The 21,014-nt window shown below is 34.5% G+C and overlaps 2 protein-coding genes across 2 annotated transcripts; both read right to left on the bottom strand.

The window, feature by feature from the left end:
- Positions 1-5,091: 5,091 nt before the first annotated feature.
- LOC133741056 (LOB domain-containing protein 29-like) lies at positions 5,092-6,213 on the bottom strand. Its single transcript, XM_062168996.1, has 2 exons — positions 5,876-6,213; positions 5,092-5,762 (listed from the first exon to the last, which is right to left on the bottom strand). The coding sequence occupies exons 1-2, from the start codon at positions 6,152-6,154 to the stop codon at positions 5,355-5,357; spliced, it is 687 nt and encodes a 228-aa protein (XP_062024980.1). The 5' UTR covers positions 6,155-6,213; the 3' UTR covers positions 5,092-5,354.
- An 8,073-nt stretch (positions 6,214-14,286) lies between these two features.
- Positions 14,287-15,321, bottom strand: LOC133740604 (LOB domain-containing protein 29-like). The gene is made up of 2 exons (XM_062168551.1): positions 14,998-15,321; positions 14,287-14,905 (listed from the first exon to the last, which is right to left on the bottom strand). The coding sequence occupies exons 1-2, from the start codon at positions 15,277-15,279 to the stop codon at positions 14,624-14,626; spliced, it is 564 nt and encodes a 187-aa protein (XP_062024535.1). The 5' UTR covers positions 15,280-15,321; the 3' UTR covers positions 14,287-14,623.
- Between the last annotated feature and the right edge of the window lie 5,693 nt (positions 15,322-21,014).

The raw sequence follows: 21,014 nt of genomic DNA, 5'->3' as shown, positions 1-21,014 counted from the left end.
TCAAAATTTAACTTTAGTGGAGAATGCCTATGTACCAAATTTCCTTTTAGCTAAGTTTCAAGTCTTATTGATGCTCCCCTACTTGTCTAAAAGAGACAAGTATTAAAAGTAAATGCAGAATACCAACATCGTTGAAGGAATACGCACGTACATTCAGCAATCCCCAAATATCAGTGTAATCATTTCCTTCTGTGCGTAGTAACCCTAACTAAACTAGGAAAATAACTTTGTTAAGAATACGGGATAAAGCTTATTATAAATACGAGCAAGGAGAGAAGTTAATGAAAGTGAGTGTAGACAACTCCTTCTAGTCGATTTCTAGTAAGTCGTTTAAGAACTTTCGCATCTTATTTGTTATGAAAATTCCTGAAAGAAACCATGTGAAAATGCGAGTTTAAGCTAACTCCTACGAAAAATAATTTATTGTTAAATAATTGAAACAAGAAAGTTTTGGTTTCCAAATAAATAACATATTAGTGTACTAGTTTAGTTAAATTTATAATATATTAGCATCACTCTCACTATCTCTCATTCTATTCTAGAAGAAACTGAACGAAGGTGAGTGTGCTTTGAAAATTATCGACATCTCACACTACATGGTTGATTGATTAGGGTAAGATCAAGTGAATGCTATCATTGTGGTTAAAGGGAAAACACACTCTTGAGCCTTGAGGGGAGTACTTAATGGACCCACTTAATTGCTAACTTGGGGTTATTTTTTGTTCCTATATAGAATGAGTAGGTTCACCTAACCTTACATTAGTACTCTAAGCTAATTTTAATATTATCATGACCTATGATTTTGTACTCCTATTTCTAGACAAAGTGTCCCCTTGATTGAATGCACAGAACTACATCATTAGTTAGTCCCTCGGCCACTTTGATTAATTTGTCAAACCAATTAACCAAAATGTTTGTTCTCCAAATCTTTGCCTTCAAACAAATTGGGCAAAAAGAAATTAAAACATGTATAAAAGAATGGTTCATGGGAAAGCATAATTAATTAATTTTCATATATTTGGGCCCATAGGTGTGGCGTAGAAACTAAAATCAGAAGCCAGTTCAGTCAATCGGCCTGTAACCACTTTCATACTTTGTCTTTTGCCACTTTGTCATTAAACAATTGAGCATGAAAAAAGAATACAAAATGAACCAATATAACGTATGTACACATCGACCTCTCCACTCCACTCCATCAGTTGAAGTTGGAAATAATTATTCCAAAAAACACTAATAGTTGTTTAATAAAATGAGTGGTGATCGAATATCATGTGAGTATTTCAAATGGAGAGAAAGCCAGTGCAAAAGAAAGTGAATTCAGAACAAGAAGAAGAAGACAGATCAATTGAACTTCTGGTAGACAATATACAAAAAGTAATAAATAGATAATTAGATTGCTATCACGTACTGTACGTAGGTAGACGGGAAAAAGAGAAATAAACTAGAAGATTTTAGTTGGAGCAGTCATGTTAACACGTCTGACTCACTAATTATATACTAAGTAAAACCAATACTTAAAATACTTTGTGTTATCATGTTTTTACATAACCTCATTTGCGTCCTACTATCGAGCATTTGATTAGTGTCAGACATGTCACTAACATAAGCGACATCACCTACTAAAAGTTTCTCCTAAATATGGCATGCATGCAATGTGTTTGATCTTTAGATTTTTAACAATATTTTTTTTAATTCTTTTTCTAAATCCTAAACCCTAAATCATGCATAGCACACTAACCGACTATGTTAGCCAAATAAAATCTATGGTAGCTATAGTACTTACTAAGGCCAAGACGATTGTTGATCATGGCTCGATTGACCTAAATTTTGCTAGTGTTCATTAGGATATTGAAGAAAATAATGGGGATAACATTTAATTTTAATGGATTCCAATAGAAAATGGAATTTTGAGTAAGAAAATAATTAGGGACAAATACAAAGGGTTCCAAAGGTTGAACTTTTGAACTAAGCTAAAGAAAAGCATGAGGGGACATTGCCTCTGGAGTTTAAAAATAATGATAAAAAAGCTTGACTTTTGACTATGGATGCTCAAACACATACACACGTGCACTGTGAGCCATCCGATCTTAGGGATCATCGAGAGACAGTAACTTGAGGTGCGGGGTTGTCTAATTGTCTTTACAGTTCGTGCAAGCCGCCCTGTGCTTCAAATAAAGTGTAATTGACTCGTCTGGTTTGTGACAAAGAAAGAAAAAGAGAGAAAAGAAAAGGAAAGAAGGAGAAGAAGATGAAGAGAAAGAAGTTTGGCCAGTACTGCACTTCTGGGTTTTAATAATGGTTCTATGCTATATAATTAAGATCATTGAGCTGTGTGCTACATCTTGTGTGAAAATGACCAAGATTTGGTGTATGCTAGCTTTGGAGGGTGTCTTTTAGTCTACTTTTGTATTGTTCACTAAAGTTTCAGTATGCATGATTTTGTCTTCTCAATGTAAAGAAAGTATTGATCAAAAGCCATCAGTGTGTTTTTAGAAGAAAAGGATTTTTGAATTTTGAAGTCATTGGCATGGTGATGCACTTCTAATATAGAATTTATTGTAATTGTTTGTATCCTTCTTCTCTAACAAAAACAGAAAGAAAGAAAGAAAGGGAACTGAACTATGAGAGTTCAATGTTGGCAATGATTTTGTTGTTAAAAAACTTGATGTTGTTTCTCTCATGAAATTAGATTTGCATGGGGTATTATCTAAATGCAACATGTTTTGCTTTAGAAAACCGATCGATTGCCAATACTTGCATTGGTTTCATAATACAAAATTGAAGTGTTTAATGTGCCTTTAGATGATACATCATTTAAAAGATATGATAAATGAAGTTTTAGATTCGAATCTTCCATGCTCAAAATCAATCTGAGAAAATATATACAATAGACATTTTCATGGTCGCATGTCCACCTTGTTAGCCTCTAGCTATGTCAAACTTCGGAGTTTGCATTGTTCTAAATCAAATCATGATGGAAATTGGAAAGTCGAATTTGCTTCCACTCCTATAATAAAGGCCCGTTATTGTTATAGTATAACCTTAATCTGCATACTTGGGTTGGGTTTACAAAAGCTAAAGGTGATTGGTCCCTGAGGAGACATACCCAAGAAAACCATACATTTTCTTTTAGGGCTTTAGGGTTAGGTTTACACAATTCATGTTATCTCAAACTGCTACCTCAACCACAAATTTCTCATAAGCTATATTTTAATTGAAAGAGTTCACTTTTAAGTATTGCTATGCCCAACCCCTGTGTTATGGCTTTAGTTCTGATCCAACTATATCCAAATAGTAACTGGTTTTATTAGCAAACAGGTCTGAAGGTACCTTAATTCCAATAATCAAGTGCATGAGATTCATTATGGAAATTATATAAGAATGAGTTCCCTTCCCTTCACATGATAACTATTTACAAGTCATACATATGTAACTAAACAAGATATTACTAACAGGCAGCATGTGGCAGCTAGAAATAATCTGAAGTGCTTAATTATGAATCATGGATAATGTGCATGCCATAAAAAATCTGTGTGTTTATATATTAATTTATCTAACTTGTAATTCTTCAGCTGGCCGGGAGCTAGGTTTTGTTGAGCAAGAAATTAATTGATTAATTAATATGGTGTAAAACCACTTCCCCTTTTTATGGAAAGATAGAAGCCCTGATATTCAAGCAATATATCGAAGCACACACCATCAGTTGGACAGAGTTGCCACAGTTCTCATTATAGACGGTTGATATGAATGATACGATAAACTAATTAAGATGACTCCAGATTAATTATAAACATAAATATATGACACATGAATTAACTATATAATTAGGTTCATCAACTGTAAGGCTGCCTGTTTCACACACACACATATGTCTCATTCATCATTCATCACATAATACCACATTTCTTACTTCTTTTCTTGAATCAGAATTAGATAAAAGGCTATAAACAACAGATCAGGGGCAACTAATTACCAAATTAATTAACCATGCGCAAGGGAAAGGTGACCGAAAATGCTGGAGACTGGAGCTCCCTTTACCGCAATTAATACTAGCTAGGGTTAGTATTAGCTAAGTTGTAGTGCTATTATCATCATGCTGCTTTAAGCAAGAGAAATTTAACTCAAATGCAACTAGTTGTACCTGAAGCCAGAAAGGTCGCAAAGTTTGATGCAATTTTCAAGCAGTTCATGTAACCCTAACTACAACTCAAACAGAATGGCTGTAATGAGGACTATTATGCGCGCATTTGATCAATATCAAATATGAGAACGATATACTTAAAAAATTTAAGCACTGTTTTAAAGGTTTTCACTATAAATATTAACAAAATTAACATCATGTACGGTAAAGACAATTAATAACATTGTTTGTTCAATATATATATGCTGGCCTCGAAATATTAGTTTAACAAGCCAGAGAGAGATGCTTTCTGGAAATCAACAACAATCGGGAAAGAGGAAAGACCACAGTTAGGCTATTTTCCTAGCTCCCAAATTCCAATGGCAGATAATATACCAAGAAAGAAGATTGCTTTTATTGGGATCGGATATATCTCTAAATTTTAGGCACACCCTCATCTTATCCTTCTATGATAAGTCATCAAAGATCCTTCACATTTATTTCAAGGAAGAAAAAAAAAAAGAAAAAAAAGAAGAAGAAAGTAGTTATGCATAGCAAGAGTCATATATATATGGACACAATTATGAAATCTGTTTGAGCTCGGTTGTCACTGGTTGAAATCAGATACTCAATCAATGGAAGTAAAGGATCTTGCTAGCTATGTCTACTTCTCATTGTAAGCAATTCTATTAGAGTCTGAATAATATTCTCTAATCTTGGTAGCCTCTGATCATTAAATTTGTCAAGTAGGTCACAAAATCAGGATATATATTCTTTATGTTGAGAATTAACAATTAATACTCAATTGCACATCTCTATATAAGTAGTTGTTTAGTGCAACAGATTATGTTTACCTAAGAAAGGGTGAATATTGACAAATCGAACTATGTGTCTTAGGTCAAAAGTTTAGGTCTTCATTTGGTCCAAGAACTCTGTTAAGAAACTGAAATTGCTCAATCGGAATCAGATCTATATGTACATCCAGTTTTTTATTTTCAGAAATCCACTATTATTTAGTATATAAAAAATCAACACAGTACTAGATTAAATATGAAAGAAGCAGTAGGGTTTAGATCGGGCCAATTGTATTAACATTTCTAGGGTTCATACTCACCTAGCTAGCTAGCTCATATAAGTACTACAGGAAAAAAAATAAACTGAAGTGCATGTTTTAAAACTGACATAGTGAAAATTTCAACCGATGAACTCTATTCTTGCACTGAGCCCTTTCACCTCAAGAATGCTGATCAACATAGCTGAAAGTCATAGATTGAAGCTCATCCACGTCCCGATCATAATTAACCCAATATTGCCTGTTATTCATTTGCATGTTGAAAGAAGACAGGGAAGGAGACACCTCTTCAAAGCTTCCATAGGATGCATTTTCATCCCGGATTCCTGAGTTTTGATCATAATTACTACTCCCAATGGAGTTTGAACTCATAATTCCGTTCTCATAGTATGATGTTGTTCCACCATTATTGATATGGTAATTTGAATTGACTTGGGCCACTGAGTTAGATGAATTCTCTAAATCAGGAAACCAATTCTCGTTAGGGTTTGCTACAGCTGCAGAGCCATTCACAAAGCTTTGAGGTGCTTGATCCTTGAGGGAAGCTAATTGTGCCTGGAGGTTGACAACCTGCAAAGTTCAAATCAAAACCATATCTTCATCAATCAATTGAACATACGAAGAAATTAAACAGAATCAATTAGGTTTTTATTCAATATGTTCAAAGTCAAAGGGGGGAATACCTGTTGTTGGAGAGCAAAAATATGTGAAACACAGCCATAAATGGGATCTTGGAGCCTGGCCTGAGCTTCATATGAGATAGTCACTGCAGCTTCACAACGATCACTCACCGGAAGGTGAGCCAGCAGCTTCGACACATTGCTTGCGCCGAAAACCTTATGGATGGCAGCAAAATGGGTAGCGCCATTTTCATGGCAGAAATAAGGTGCAAAAATACAACCCCTCACACATTTTCTTCTCAAGAACTTGCAGGCTCCACAAGGAGAACCAGAGCCAGTCATGATCTTGATGAGGATCTCTTGGTTAATTGGGGGAGTTTTTGTGTGGTTTCTGCTCTCTCTTAGCTGAAGATACTTGTGCGCAGCTAGCATTCTTTTCACCATGTATATAAACACTAGGGGAAGAGTGGAGGTGATCATAAAATAATGAATACTTAATAGTATTGGGTTCCCTTAATGGGCTACATTGTTCATTAATGTTTTTTGCTTTAAGGGCCTCTTTTACCTTCCAGCTTAAACTCCTGTACTCTCATATATTTAGATTCCATTCAACATCCTTATACGACAAAAGAACCATCACTAACCAAACACATTTCTATTTGTTTGATGATCAACTGGATCTGTATTTTAGTTTCCACATATTCTGCATTGAGTGTAGTAATACATGTGACAATAAACATTAATTTCCTTATATTTGATAGGCAGCTACATTTAATTTTAGTGAATATACATACTACAATATCAATGAGAGATTGAGGGTTATAATTAAACTAGGTATATAATTAGTTAGCTAGTAATACATGTAGATATATAACTCTATATAGTATCTTTGAGTCCTTGACAATGCCAAAATCATAATTAATAAACACAATTACACCCTACTTATACGAATATTTATTCTTACGCTTGTCTGAGTTTAAATCATCATTCCACTATATCGTTTCTATGAGCCAAGTAGTATAGCATGAACTAGAATATTATGTTATAGCCCTATTGGAAATTATGTTCATTGCATAGATAAGAACTGTGGTGGCCGGCTCTAGCCTATAGGCTAGAGCTTTAGTTGTTTCTGCCCAGTTCATGGAGGTGCGAAAATGAAGGGACATTAGAGCTCTTTTGAGAATATTACTAGTTGACGGATTTGAGAGTTGTGGCTGGAAGCTTTCTTAAGTTATTCCAGAATTGAAGTTGTTGACAACCTCAAATGTGCCGGTTTGCCCCAACCAAAGCCGCGAAGTTTACCTGCCCTGCTACATCGTAATGTTGATCTCTTATGGTGCTTCTTCGATCATCAGCTTCCACCGCGTAACTTTCTTACGACCAAAACAAATAGCAGACTTTGGATAATTAAATGGGAGATAAAAAACGGTACTCCGACAAAAATGTGGTCAGGACATTAGACAAGCTCAAAACATCAAGAATTAGCTGGACCATAATTAAGTAATTAATCAACACAATTAGCCAGGTTAGAGAACAATATGGCCCCTCTAAATCATAGAAAAATGATCAAGCAACACAAGCATATTTCATAATTAATAGTACGGAGTTTCACAAATTGGAGAACATTTTCTAATCGATCCGATCGATCAAGTGTTCAACTATTTATTGAATGTCAAACAGTATTATTTGTTGGAATGTCCCAACATATATGGTTTTGGGATTCATTAAGTATGATTATCGTCGAATGGTGCTTCAAGGGAGCAGAAAGATACAGAATTTAAAGAAAGCATATATTCGAGAAGTGAATGAAACCAATAGATAATGACACTGGAAGGCAACATTAGCTATTAGAATTGATACCCAGGAAAGCAAACACAAATAGGAAGAGGATTTTGATGATGATCACACTCTTTGCTTGATTTTTTAAAGTTCATGGAGTCACGGTTTGTCTGAGCAATAGTGTATGTTTAATCATTATCTAATCTCATTTTTAATCATAATCACTTTTTCCTGTCACCCACAGCTGCTAACATGTAGACGTGCATTTAGGCCCTACTTTCCGAACTTAATAATGACACCCCAACTTAATTAGATTACCCTTCTTTCCAGCTCCCATTTCTCCATTTATTTCTTAGGAGAATATCACAAATAGTCACTCAACTTTTACCTATTCGACACTTTGGTTACTCACATTTTAAATATATCACTTTAGTCACTCAACTTTAACTCTGTTATTCACTTTAGTTACTTCGTTAATTTTTTTCATTAAAAAAAAAATTATTTGCCACAATATTAATGATATTTTTGTCAAACCAATTGTGAAAAATTGAGAAATCTGTATTAGAATGATTAAGAGAAGTGATTAAAGTGAGATAAAATGCCCCTTGGGTGACTAAATTAAGTGATTGACAGAGTAATAGTTGAGTGATTAAAGTGATATATTTGAAAATTGAGTGACCAAAGTGTCGAATAAATCATAGTTGAGTGACCATTTGTGGAATTCTCCATTACTTCTTTACGATCATATTACGTTTTATTTTACTTTTGGGAACGGATGGACTTTGAAAGCGAGATAGAGATTTGAATTCGGAGACCTCATTGAAATAAGCAGTAAATTTGGTAATATATGACATTCATGATCTAACATTCTCATTCTCTAAACAAAACAAAAGCCTTCTGCAGAATGTGAAGTAGTGAACCAGCAATAATTGAGCTAATGTGAAGTTGTGAACCAAGTTAGATAACCCAACTGATGTTGCCAAATCGATGCACTTACACTGTTCAAAAAGCTGCTTATAAAACCTTGAATCAACCTCTCCCAAAGTCAATCACAACGCCAAACGCCATCTTAATTATATATTCATCATGGAATATGGATAAAAATTAAGTAACCTAAATAAGAATTGCAGATGAAAGATGAAACCCTAGCTGCCTGACGTCGTCATCGACCAGACGACCACGAAAGGTTTGCGCATGGCATGGAGAGATACTTATATATATATACATGGACCTCATTGGAAACCACTAGCAATACACCTTTTTCTCTTCATTGAGTTCATTCAGGTGTATTTGTTGGCCACTTATTGATCGATCATGGAATTAAAAGTTCAGAGTGATGTTGGAGACAACAAGGCACATATGTACTGGTACATACTAAACACATATATACACTGCAAAGAATAATAATTCCTTTTCTTTGCACTATGTATAGAACCAATGTATAATATGTATATAGTAGATAGGAGATGATTAATCTTTAAGGAGAGAACCAATAGAGTACACGTACATCTGTCTAAACTTTTGTCTAAAGCTTTTGGGTGTAATCAAACAAACACCCGTATAAGCTTAGATCTTTCTTGTACAGCTAAAGCCACACACATTTGGATTGGAACAACTAATGCTAGCATTTTATTGTTCTGCTAGTATTTTAGCCATCATGCCAACTCAATTAATTAGGAGGCAAGGGGGGGAATAAAGTGGTCGATCTTTTTTCATCTGCGCCCTCTTTATTTTTGTGAAAATGATATGCAAGAATTTCCTTTCAAAGAATGTCATATCAAATTTCATGAAACAATAAATTGTTGAAACAAATTAATGAGCAGAAATGAAGAATGTGGAGCTTCTTTATCTCTAGTATATAGCGTCAATAATTGAGACAATAGATCAATATATAAACCTTGCGTAGTCCATTAATTTGAGCTAGACGCGCAAATGACCGTTATATGTTATATTCAAGATTTCAAGATGTCAATCAAAGTACTTGGAGAGCATCCGTCACAAAAAGTAAACAGAATAATAGAGTTTGCTTGGGCAATTGTATTCTATTTGAAATTATTAGTTTTCTTTACTCCAAACATTTACCATAAAAATTTTTAGGGCTTCTCAGTCTGTTGCTTTTTATCAGGAACCCTAGCGAATCTTCTGGCGTATTAGAATGGTGCTCGTCCGGTGGTGGCCCTGCATCTCTATCGGTCTTGGTTGTGTGATGTTGGGGCTGCTGCTGAACGGGCCTCAAAAGCATGTTGATGGCTGTTTTTAGTTTGTTCTTGGCTTGGAAGTTGACAGCATTAGCGCCAGATCCTGATCTGTGGGATCGACGGGGACATGGTGGGCCGAGGAGCAACGCACAGGTGGTGGCTTTGATGAAGGCGTAGGCAGCAGGGTTTTCAGGTGGTGGCTTGGTGCCGTGGAGATCGGTCTGTATTGGGTTAGGTCTTCTCCTGTATGGGTTTCGCTGAGGTCTCCAGATGGCGACGTCGGGTCAATGATGATGGTGGTGTTCCTCGTGGCAGTGGCGGGGCTGCTGTGTTTTGTTGTTTGACGGCTGGGTTGGGCTACTTGCTGTTGGGCTCGGGCTAGGGCAGACTGTGGCCTCTATTTTTGTTTTGTTTTGTTTTAGCTAAACAATTTCCTATTTTTTTAGGGCACTATGCTTGTTAGTTTACTCAGTAAGCCCTAACAAGTGTAGTTTGCTTGTCTATTCACTTTGTTTTTTCATAGCTTATAAACTGAATTTTAAGTGAGCGCTAAGTTCGAATATGATAGGTATATCCCTATATACCATTATGGTTTTCATCACGAATTCTTGATCTAGCATCAGCTTGTCAGTAGTACGGTATATAATGACCTACTTGACATGAGTTTTATACTTTTATTAATTGAATTATCATTTATAAAAAAAAAAATCAAAAAATTTAGGAAACAACCACTACATTATGCACTCTTCACCGTTGAATATAATTCATTGAATGAAATTCCATCTCGAGTGAACGAAATTCCATGGAAAAACAAATAAAAGAAGGCACGTGGGGAATAAGAAATCGCGATCGAATCTTTATACATAACTCATCAATTATGATGTTGACACGCCGCACGAATGGCACTATTTAAGGGCCCACAGTAGCAATCACCACGTCACTACCAGCTAGAAAAGATAGAATAGCAAAACGATAAAATACGAGTCTATGACTCGTACTAAATTCTAAACCGTCAGAAGGAAACGTACAAATTGACTTAACTTGCAAATTATTACTGTGCGAATCTCATATTCTATTACCCTTGGGATCCTAACCAAATTTTTTTTTTGTTAGTAAATTATATTAACTTGACATGATAATTTTAGATTATAAGTTAAACACTTGTGATTAACAAAGTTATCTGGATAACACGATCTTGAATGAGCCAAAATGGAAGGGAATATTGAGGGCATGCGCGTTCACATTCACATTCACATTCACACGCACACAAACACACTTATCTCGAACTAAGGCCTTGGGTTTGGAATGATTAAAAAATCATAGACTTAACCAGAAATCGATTATCTCCTCTTCTTTTTTTCACCGTCTTTTTTAACAAGATTAAACCCCCTGCATTGTCATTCTAGCGCCATTTTGTTTTTGTTGTTGTACGTGCTTTTCTTTATCTTGTGCCTTTAGAGCAACTCCAACAGCTTCCCCATATTTTAGTTTTTCTCTATTTTAGGGAAAAATGAGCCTCTTTTGCTCCAACAGATTTCCTATAACTTTCTCCATTTTAGGGAAAGTGAGGAGAGAGAAAACAAAATTCCCTAAATTTACAGCAATCTCTAAAATTTTAAAGAAGAATTTTGGAGATTTTAGAGATCGCTGTAAACTAGGGAATCTGTTGGAGTTGAAGAAGAAAAATTGCTTAAAGCTTTGACTTTTGCTTCCCTATAATACAGAAATTATAAAGAAGCTGTTGGAGTTGCTCTTATAGGCTTATCTTGTTGAGCCATATCGTATTATTTATAAAGTATCACCAAATTGGTTTGTTCGATGCTGTGGCCAATTATTGTGCTTAAATAGCATTAGTAATGACTTCAATAATGATGCTAAATCATACTCATATATAGCTTGGAACTTGCATTACTTCGATCCAATCGATAATCTTGCTTAAATCAATTATCAAATGGATTTGTGTTTGTCTTACTATATAATAAGTGAAATAAGACAAAAATCTAAGCTCTAGTTAGTATTGACCAAAACTATAATATATATACACCACAAAAAAACAGAACATATTCAAAATTAGGTCATTATTAACATTTTGAGATTATTAATTTTTGTCATGCAAGATAAAAACATAACAACATAACATATCAACAAACCAATGATCAAAAAAATCTTCTGATATATAATAAATTGATACCTATGATCAAAACCATCATCATATATATTTGCGAACGAGATTCTCAAAGTAATTTTTATGTTTAACTAAATTAATGAAATAAAGTTACTGCTGGTTCAGTATTTTCTTGATTCATTCTTTTAATGAAATGAGAAGGCTTCTTCACAATATTTTTAATTCTAATTTCTTTTATTCAGAATGTCTCAAAAAAATTGAACGGATTTTCCGCTTAATTTTTTTGTACACAAAAATTAAATTAAAAATATATTTAAAAAAATGATGATAATTTTGGTCCCTTGATGACCAGTCAAGCCGACACCAAGTTGCACGTAGGGCCATGGCACGTGTGTGGATGATTACTACATATCTAGGGTTTGAACAACTTCTTTATAGTTTATTCCCTTATCATTTGTTATTCATCATTTCATCTAGAAGAAAATGTGTTGATTCTTCATGTTTTTAGTTTGCTAAATTCTACATGCAACCCAATCAAAATGTTTTTGATCGATGTGACCCATATTAGAGAAAAGAATAAGAAGTTTAATTATCAAGTACTTGAAACTAATAGGATACACGCATTGAGATTGAGACTCCAAGATTAATCGACTACTTAATTGAAGCTTAATTTTTTTATAGTATAAGCAACAGGCCGTCCTCGATGATCTGATCATCCTGATGTTATCGATCTGACAGGTGACTAGCTCTAGATGTTCAACTTCAAACACATGAAACATCGACCACTTCGGTTATTGAAAACCCTAGCCTCTTCCTTGATGATTGAGAAACATATATATAAATATATATATCTTTATAATTATATACAGTATTGCACACGTAGAAAGCTTCACACTTTTAACCTAATTTATAGAAACATAACTCTTGTTTTTGTTTAAATTAAGTGTAGTTTGAATAGGGGGCAATTCTTCAAAGTCCAACCTGTTATGGGGGATGAGTCTGATATATATAATGAGATAAGTGAAATCAGTAAGCTAGGTTGTCGTTTCGATTGCAATGGTTATTATCAGAAGAGATTATTATGAGAATGATGGATTTGTTCTCTTCTGTAATTTGTGGAAATATAATGGTGATCACGATGGAGAGCCTTTTCAATGACTTGGGCTGGTGTTTAAGCTTTGAATAATATTAACTGCTAATCACAGGTTTAGACAACCTGGGAGAAGCCAACAAGAGCTTAAGATAGAAGCTAAAACTCATTTGAGTCATGTAATTTTGGGAGATCTTTTGGCCAATTGCTTGATTAGCCAATAGTGGTAATGTAAGTAAAGGTAAGGTCCTACAGAGGTTAACGTTTCTGTATGACTTTCTGAGTTTAGCAAGGGACCATGTTCATGCTTTGTTTGACTGTAAACTGATTTAATTTCTTCTGAATTCCTTCTTGCCTGGTCTGTCGTAGACCTTGAAGACCCTAAAAGCATCTTTTGTTTATGCATCTCCTAAACAAATAGGAACATACCCCATATTACAGGCTTTTTTTATTTATTTTTATGATGTGTCAAATTCACGCATTAATATTGAGATATGAGCGACATACTTTGGCTTATAGAAAACTCAGTTCCACCCAAATGCTTATATTGGAGAAAAATGTACTTTTTACATCTTGATCAACTTTTAAAAAAGACAGACAAACAAAATGGGTTGCAATGTGAAGAACACCTATTCTGAAGGGTGAAGGGTTGTCGATCGAGAACTTCATATGTTCTTTTGCGTAGATCCTTACGTTACTCATATCATGTCATGTACATGAAGATTAAAGAGATCGAAGTGGTAGATATACTATTGTTTTAACAATTTAATTTCTCCTTGAACCTTTTCTTCTTGCCTTTTATTTGGAAAGTGGCGTTAACGTTGTTGAGTTACTTGTGAAGTTCTGATTACCCTTGGATTCCATTACACACCTAGACTTGGCCTAGCTAGCCAGGTCTTACAATCAAGGCAGACTAGTTTTGGTGGATCGACATACTTTACAAAGGTGAGTAATGGTGGGGGAGCTTGATCGATTACTGACAGATTAAAATGATTGAAAAGCTTAAGTTTAATTATTAGCTAGATCTTGAAGTTATGCCATACGGAGCTTTCAATTAACAAAAACATGATTAATTAATTTACCGCCAGACTCTGTCTTATGGAATTGACTAACAGACTTCTATATCTTGTCTCTATAACTGCTTGTTGCGCAGGAATATTTTCCAAATAGATCTGATCTTAGCTGAGACATTTTCACTCATGAGTGCCTGAACAGTTAAACTTTAATGGCAAAACTAGCAGAACGTACTATTAATTAATTACCATTACATGAAACAATGGAAACAAAAGATTAACTTTAATGTGGCATTCTTGGGTAGATCATTACGTTACTCATATCATGGTAAAGTTTACATCAGAAACAGGAAATTATATGACAAGATACATAGAAGTGACAGAACTAAAAGAAAATAATTTTGATTATGATTCTAGGTGTCTATGAATAATTGAATACCCTAGTACTGCATACGTCTTTGACATTCATTATGCAGCAGCAATTAAAAAATTAATGGAAAAATCCTCTTCAAATTTCCTACATTAACTCCGGCTCTGAGGCCTCAATATCGGCTCAAGAATGCTGCTGGCAATTAACTCGATCAAAGTCATCCTTCGTATTTGTCTTTAGGCTTGATCGAAACTCCACTGCATACTGTTTGTTTGCATGTGATCTAATGAGCTCATGGAATTAGCAGACTCCCCAAAGCTTCCATATATGTCATTTAGTACTTCTGGAACCATGAAATTTTCGTCATTCCCGAAAGAGATGGGATGTTGCTGATTCGTCATGTTTAAATTTTCCGAGTACTGAAGCCAACTTGGGTTCATTGAATTGTCAGAGCCAGTGGAATTGCTTTTAGCTGCTTGTTCCTTGGCTGAAGCTAGTTGTGCCTGTAGATTAATAACCTGCAAGAAGAGTTTACATATTAGTAAAAGTGACTACTAGCTAAAGTAGTGTATATACACGACTGTTAAACAATGTAATCAATTTAACTAACCTGTTGTTGGAGAGCAAAAATATGGGAAACACAGCCATAAACAGGATCTTGAACCCTGGCTTGAGCTTCATACGAAATTGTAAGCGCAGCTCTACAACGATCATTAATGGGGAGTTGAGCAAGCAATTTCGACACATTGCTTGCTCCGAAAACCTTGTGGATGGCTGCAAAATGTGTAGCACCTTGTTCATGGCAGAAATAAGGTGCAAAAATGCAACCCCTGGCACATTTTCTTCTCAGGAACTTGCAGGCTCCACAAGGAGAACCAGCAGACCCTGCCATGTTGATCTTTGAATTAAGAGTTAATCTGTGGTTTAATGACTTTAATACTTACCCTTATATATGATCTGTATGCAGTTGTGCTTAGCATCAGCTTAATGTTTAATAATATGTTTAATGACAATTAGTGAATACTAAATTGGCATAGGTTCCCATTATGGGCTACAGAGCTCACTCTTATTCTTTCCTTTTTCCAATCAGCTCTCAACCCTCAATACTAAATTTTCATACTCTCAAATAAGATTCCTTAAACGACAAAACATATATCAGCAAGCTATCAACCAAACTTATTTTCTTCTTTCATATCTGGATCCATTAGAAGATAAATATTGAAGTCATTTTTTAGTTCACTCAAAATTATGAGACTTATATGAGTCAGTGAGACTTATATGAGTCAGTGACAGGCCAAATAGCATAAACTATTACATGCACATACTTAAAAAGCTGGCAAATGGGTGTGGATGCCATTGATCAATTGATGATCAGATTTCACCCATCTCTGTGTAGCTTGGTACATGAATTTGATCATCCTATCATGTTATTCAAGAACATTTGATAAACAAAGAAAAAATCGAACAATGTGAGCAGTTTGATTCAGGAATCAGTCATCATTTCTTGTATTCAGCTATGCAGAGGTTCAACAGTCCAACAATTCATGACTGGTCATTAATTAGATTCATCGATCATATGAATGTGTGATAATAAACGGTCTAACAACATAACATTTAAAAACAAAATCACTCCCTGTTCATCTATTGCTTCATTTGTTTATGTAATTATTTCTCCTTCCTGCAATGATTCAGGTGTGTGTGCCAACTCAATGTACCAATTAGATAAAGAAAAGTTAAATTACAAATTTACAATAACAAGAGTTAACTCTTTATCCCTTGATCTGTTCTCAAGGCTATTGACTCCCACTTATGAGTGAGGGCTTAATGAGTTTTTAATAGGAGTGATGGACAGATCACAGGCCCACAACGGTCCATTAATAGGGAATGTACTGTTAATTATCATTTTAATATATGAAGATAGTGATTACGGGATTAATAATATACTCATCAAGTACAGGTAATCAAAGTTTTTTTTTTTTTTTTGAAAGGGACAGGTAATCAAAGTTTAAAAGAACAAAGGAATATTATAATAGAAATCTAATAAGCATATATTCTAAAATCGAATGAAACAAAAGATAATGACACTGTAATACAACGCTAGCACAACTCGGAAAAGGGGGAAATGTCACCTTTCTGGTAATTCAGGTCATGGCTTGTCGAGAAATTTGTACAATGCTAGTCTCATCAACTCATATTATATAATGAGTAATCTCTTCTAAATCTCTTCCATTCTCCTAATCACTTGCTTGTGTACCACGTAGCATAAACATTTAGAAACTTGCAGCATAAGTATGCACTAATTGAGACCCCACAACCCAACTAATCTAATACTAATTGTAAAGCTAGCTAGAATCCTTTCAATCAATGGAGAAGATAACCAATATATGCCATTTGGTAGATGAAATTAAAATGGTTTGGACTACTGAGCAACTAAAAGGGTTATTTTAAATTTCAAGTAGAACACAGCTGAACCTATCAACATGGGTTTAAGCTTTCCAATAAAAAGAAAACAGTGGTTTGAGCTTGGTATAATCAACCAGATTGGCTACCATAATCCACATTGTTAATAAAGAATGCAGCTGAGCGGCCATGTATAAATGTTGGCCACTTAAGCATGGAAGGGAGGAATGATCGTCGAGACAAAAAACATCATGCTAATTAAAGTGTGGATTTATTTAATTAATAATTACCTTTATTAGTAGAAAATAATGTAGAAGCTGTTCCACTAAGCTCTAAAAGAACAAGCACACGACATAACCATTCTGTCTATTGCATGCCTAAGTTTATCTAGACATTTGAATGAAAAATATACTTAAAAGGATGCTCTTATATGTGTAGCTTTTTGCCAATCAAGGAGTGTTTTTAAGTATTTCTTTTCATTGTTCAATTTGGAGAAACAAGAAAGAAAGACACTTTGAGCAATATTAGGCAAATACTTTATCAAATAAAGCCATAAAACTTTGTTAGTTGAATACCACTCTCTCATTTTGCCAAGGGGGCTTTGAGACTCCGAGGGCTTGGATGAAAATGGTCTTATCTAGTGCTGATAGGAATCAATTACAATCATATTAGCATAATAGTTAAGACACTCAAACTCGAGCTAATGATAGATGAAAAAAAGAGGAGCTAATCTATCAACTACACCATTAGCATAGTAATGTCTGATTGTAAAGTTTTCCAATTAAATTTTCTTGATTTAATTTAACTTGGTATTTGATTCAGCTAACAGTATTCTAGCACATGAATCTTAACCGGTTAACATGCATTGTATAAGCCATACAAAAATTGATACAACTGTAATTTGTTTGCATGTCTTGTACAAGCCATACAAAAATCAAATCAAGAGCCATACAAAAACTTTTGCATGTGTAGCTTTGCCTTTATAACATTGTCTTTGTGATTTGACAATCACTACAATAAACTATCCATCAATCTGAGAAAATAAGAAGTCGTGAATCTATCTATTTCAAAGTAGCTGATGATTTCACTAAAGAAATTCATAGCCAAGAACAAATTCAATCCCTGTGGGGGAATCAAATAATTAGGACGCTATGGTTAATTACAGAGAGTCAAAAGTTGCTGAAGAAATTCATCAAACATGTTACAAATAGAAAAATCTATAAAATAATTAACCCTTGAATTAAAGCCAAGAACTCTCACATCTACCACAAATGGAAAGGAATCAGAATCCTTGAACATCTTTCTGGCCTAGATGTCGTAGTCTAGCTTGTTGGTCGTTACTATTTTCTTTTGTACTTATTGAGTGGGTTATCAAAATATCAAGGTTCTCACATCTGATACATACATATTAATGTAAAGGGTAAATCAGTTCTATCTTTATTTACAAAAGTAAACCAGAAATCATTTCAAGAAGAAATTTGATGCAATCTGAGTATCTGACACAAATTTGAACCAGGGTCAAATGATAATAAATATAAACTAGAATCATATGACTTGTCATGCAAAACTCGATTCAACTGAATTGTTAAAAAAAAAAAAAAAAAAAAAATCTTTAATCATCTGGTGGCCAACTTTTTATTAATATATGTTATATCTTGATATATTGTTGCTAGGATTTAGAAGTTATGCTAAGAATTTTAGAAAATAGCCTGGCCAGCTTTGTCCTCCAAATCATAGGTATTGTCTAATGATTTTATCTCTAGGGTCAGAAAAATTATAGATCATATTATATTTTTCTTGAATGAAATATAGATCATATTATCTTTCGGACCACCAGGCACTAGCCTATTATATATATATATATATATATATATATATATATATATATATATATATATTCTTGGCTAAGGATGTCCTTACCTTAGCCTTAGGAACGGATTTTCAGTTTTTACCCACTTTTCGATCACATATTCACATCTTAACTGTTCAGTTCTTAGTTTCTATATCATCTCTGCAAAATTTCAGCCAAATTGATGATCGTTAAGGCATCCAAAACTGCAATTTACACGAACGAACCAAATCTGTCGAACCGGAACCGTTCGTGTATATTGTTGTAATTTGCAGTTTTGAATGCCTTAACGATCATCAATTTGGTTGAAATTTTGCAGAGATAATCCATTAGGACCTAAAAATTGAACGGTTAATATGTGAATATATGATCGAAAAGTGGCAAAAAACTGAAAATCCGTACCTAAGCTTAGGAAAGATGTCCTTAGCCAAGAAGGACTGATATATATATATATATATATATTTTTCTGACCAGTCAAAACCGACACAGAGGTGGCACGTGGGGGCCAGTGCACGTGTGTGGATGGTTGCTTAAGTTTTCTTTGTTCCAATAGTTTGCTCAATCCAGAAGACCAGAACAGAAGTTGAGCTCATGCTACTATGTCACGTCCCTAAAATATATCCACCATGATTGATAAGAAAATCCAGAAACTAACTAATTGGAATTATTAAAACTTAAAAAGCAAATGCTAATCACAATCTTGTTCTGCAGGAAAGTTCAAACATCACCTTCAAACCAGAAAAGACAAGGGAAGTATTCTCTTCTGGGATTGATGACGGACGAGTAAAACACAAGTAGAAAATATAATTAAAGTCAATTAGTGTCGAAAATCAGGATAAATAAACTAACGCTTCAAATTGATAAATAATAACACAAAAGCAACTAAGTTATGTCCTAAGAGTCACGATCAAGCAAATCGACTTGTGAATGTTTAATTTTCAAGAGGATTACAGATGCATAAAGCATTTGTGCCCATATAGTTTACATTACATCATCTGTCTTTTTGGCCATCTTACCTGCCATAATTTGCTTAACTGGTCTATCTATATATTAATAGTAATTATAAGTTTCATGTAGTTTGAATAGAGGGCAATTCTTCAAAGTCCAAACCATAATATATGGGGGGTGATCTGAAATCATGAATCAAATGGCCTTCTAGTAAGAACACTGAGGACAAATGTGATGTTAACTTCACTGAGGGTTAATATAATCTAGGAGATAGAGAAGGTTTTGTTTTTGTTGATCAAGTATGGTGATAGAGACTTGGAGCCTTATAGACCATGACTTTCTTTCAACATAGGGCTAAGAAATTAAGCCAGTGTCAGCAGAGACAAGACAAACTTAAGAGAGAAGCCAAAGGGAGTCTAAGCTAATAGATTAACATGATAATGGATGGCTTAAGTTTCAAGAAATTTTCTGGAAAATTCTTATTTGTCAAGACCCTTGGCAGTTTGAATTGTGTTAAATCCAACCAAGCACCGACTCTTTTTCTCTGTTTGTGGTCCAATGCTCTTCCTATTATCACCATCAGACATTCTTTGTTAATTAATGTTTTTAATCGATTTCTTAAACATCGTTAACATTGCTGAATAGGGCTCTAGCCAAAAGAAAAAAGAACATAGAGTAGGGTAGGGTTAGGTTGCTTTCATGCTTTTACAAAATTTGAATGGGTAGGTAAGTTTTATGAATTGGGATTTTCTTTCGGTTCTTCAGGAAACATCTAGATGTGCTTTTCAGGTTTTACCTTGGATAGTATCCTATATAAATAGCTCTATCTTAGATCTGCCTAGCAGTCTCTAGGTATGGCTATAATAAATACATCTAATTCTAGCTTGCTTAGAGTTTAGGCATACCTTTCATGGCTGGTAATGGGAACCTGATCATTACCCAAAAGCTTTGAAGAATTGAAGACCTTCAAAATTGAAATCCATCATCTGGGACTAAAGTATGACACAAATCTCAAAGCGAAAAAAGTAATGACAATGAAGATAAGGAAATGCAAAAGGGACCAATAAAAGGAAATAAGCAGGGTAGTGGAGGAGCTAGCGTTAACATTAGATTAGTGGAAGTAATAACTGACAAGCAGGACATCAAAGGAGCTAAAGTGCTTTCATTGCCTACTGTTTAATTTAGTTTTGGCAGAAAGCAGTAACAGATCATATACTTGGCACCTGCAAACCAGATACAGTTCCAACTATGCTATATATCTACTATATACACAACATTCAGTAGCATGACACCAACTGAAAGTTTAATTTAGTTTTGGCAGAAAGCAGTCACAGATCATATACTCGGCACCTGCAAACCAGATACAGTTCCAACTATGCTATATATCTACTATATACAGAACATTCGGTAGCATGACACCAACTGAAATA

This window comes from Rosa rugosa, chromosome 3, assembly GCF_958449725.1.
Source record: "Rosa rugosa chromosome 3, drRosRugo1.1, whole genome shotgun sequence".
Lineage (NCBI taxonomy): Eukaryota > Viridiplantae > Streptophyta > Magnoliopsida > Rosales > Rosaceae > Rosa > Rosa rugosa.
The sequence above is the reverse complement of the archived record's forward strand: the minus strand, read 5'-3'. Positions and strand labels throughout refer to the sequence as shown.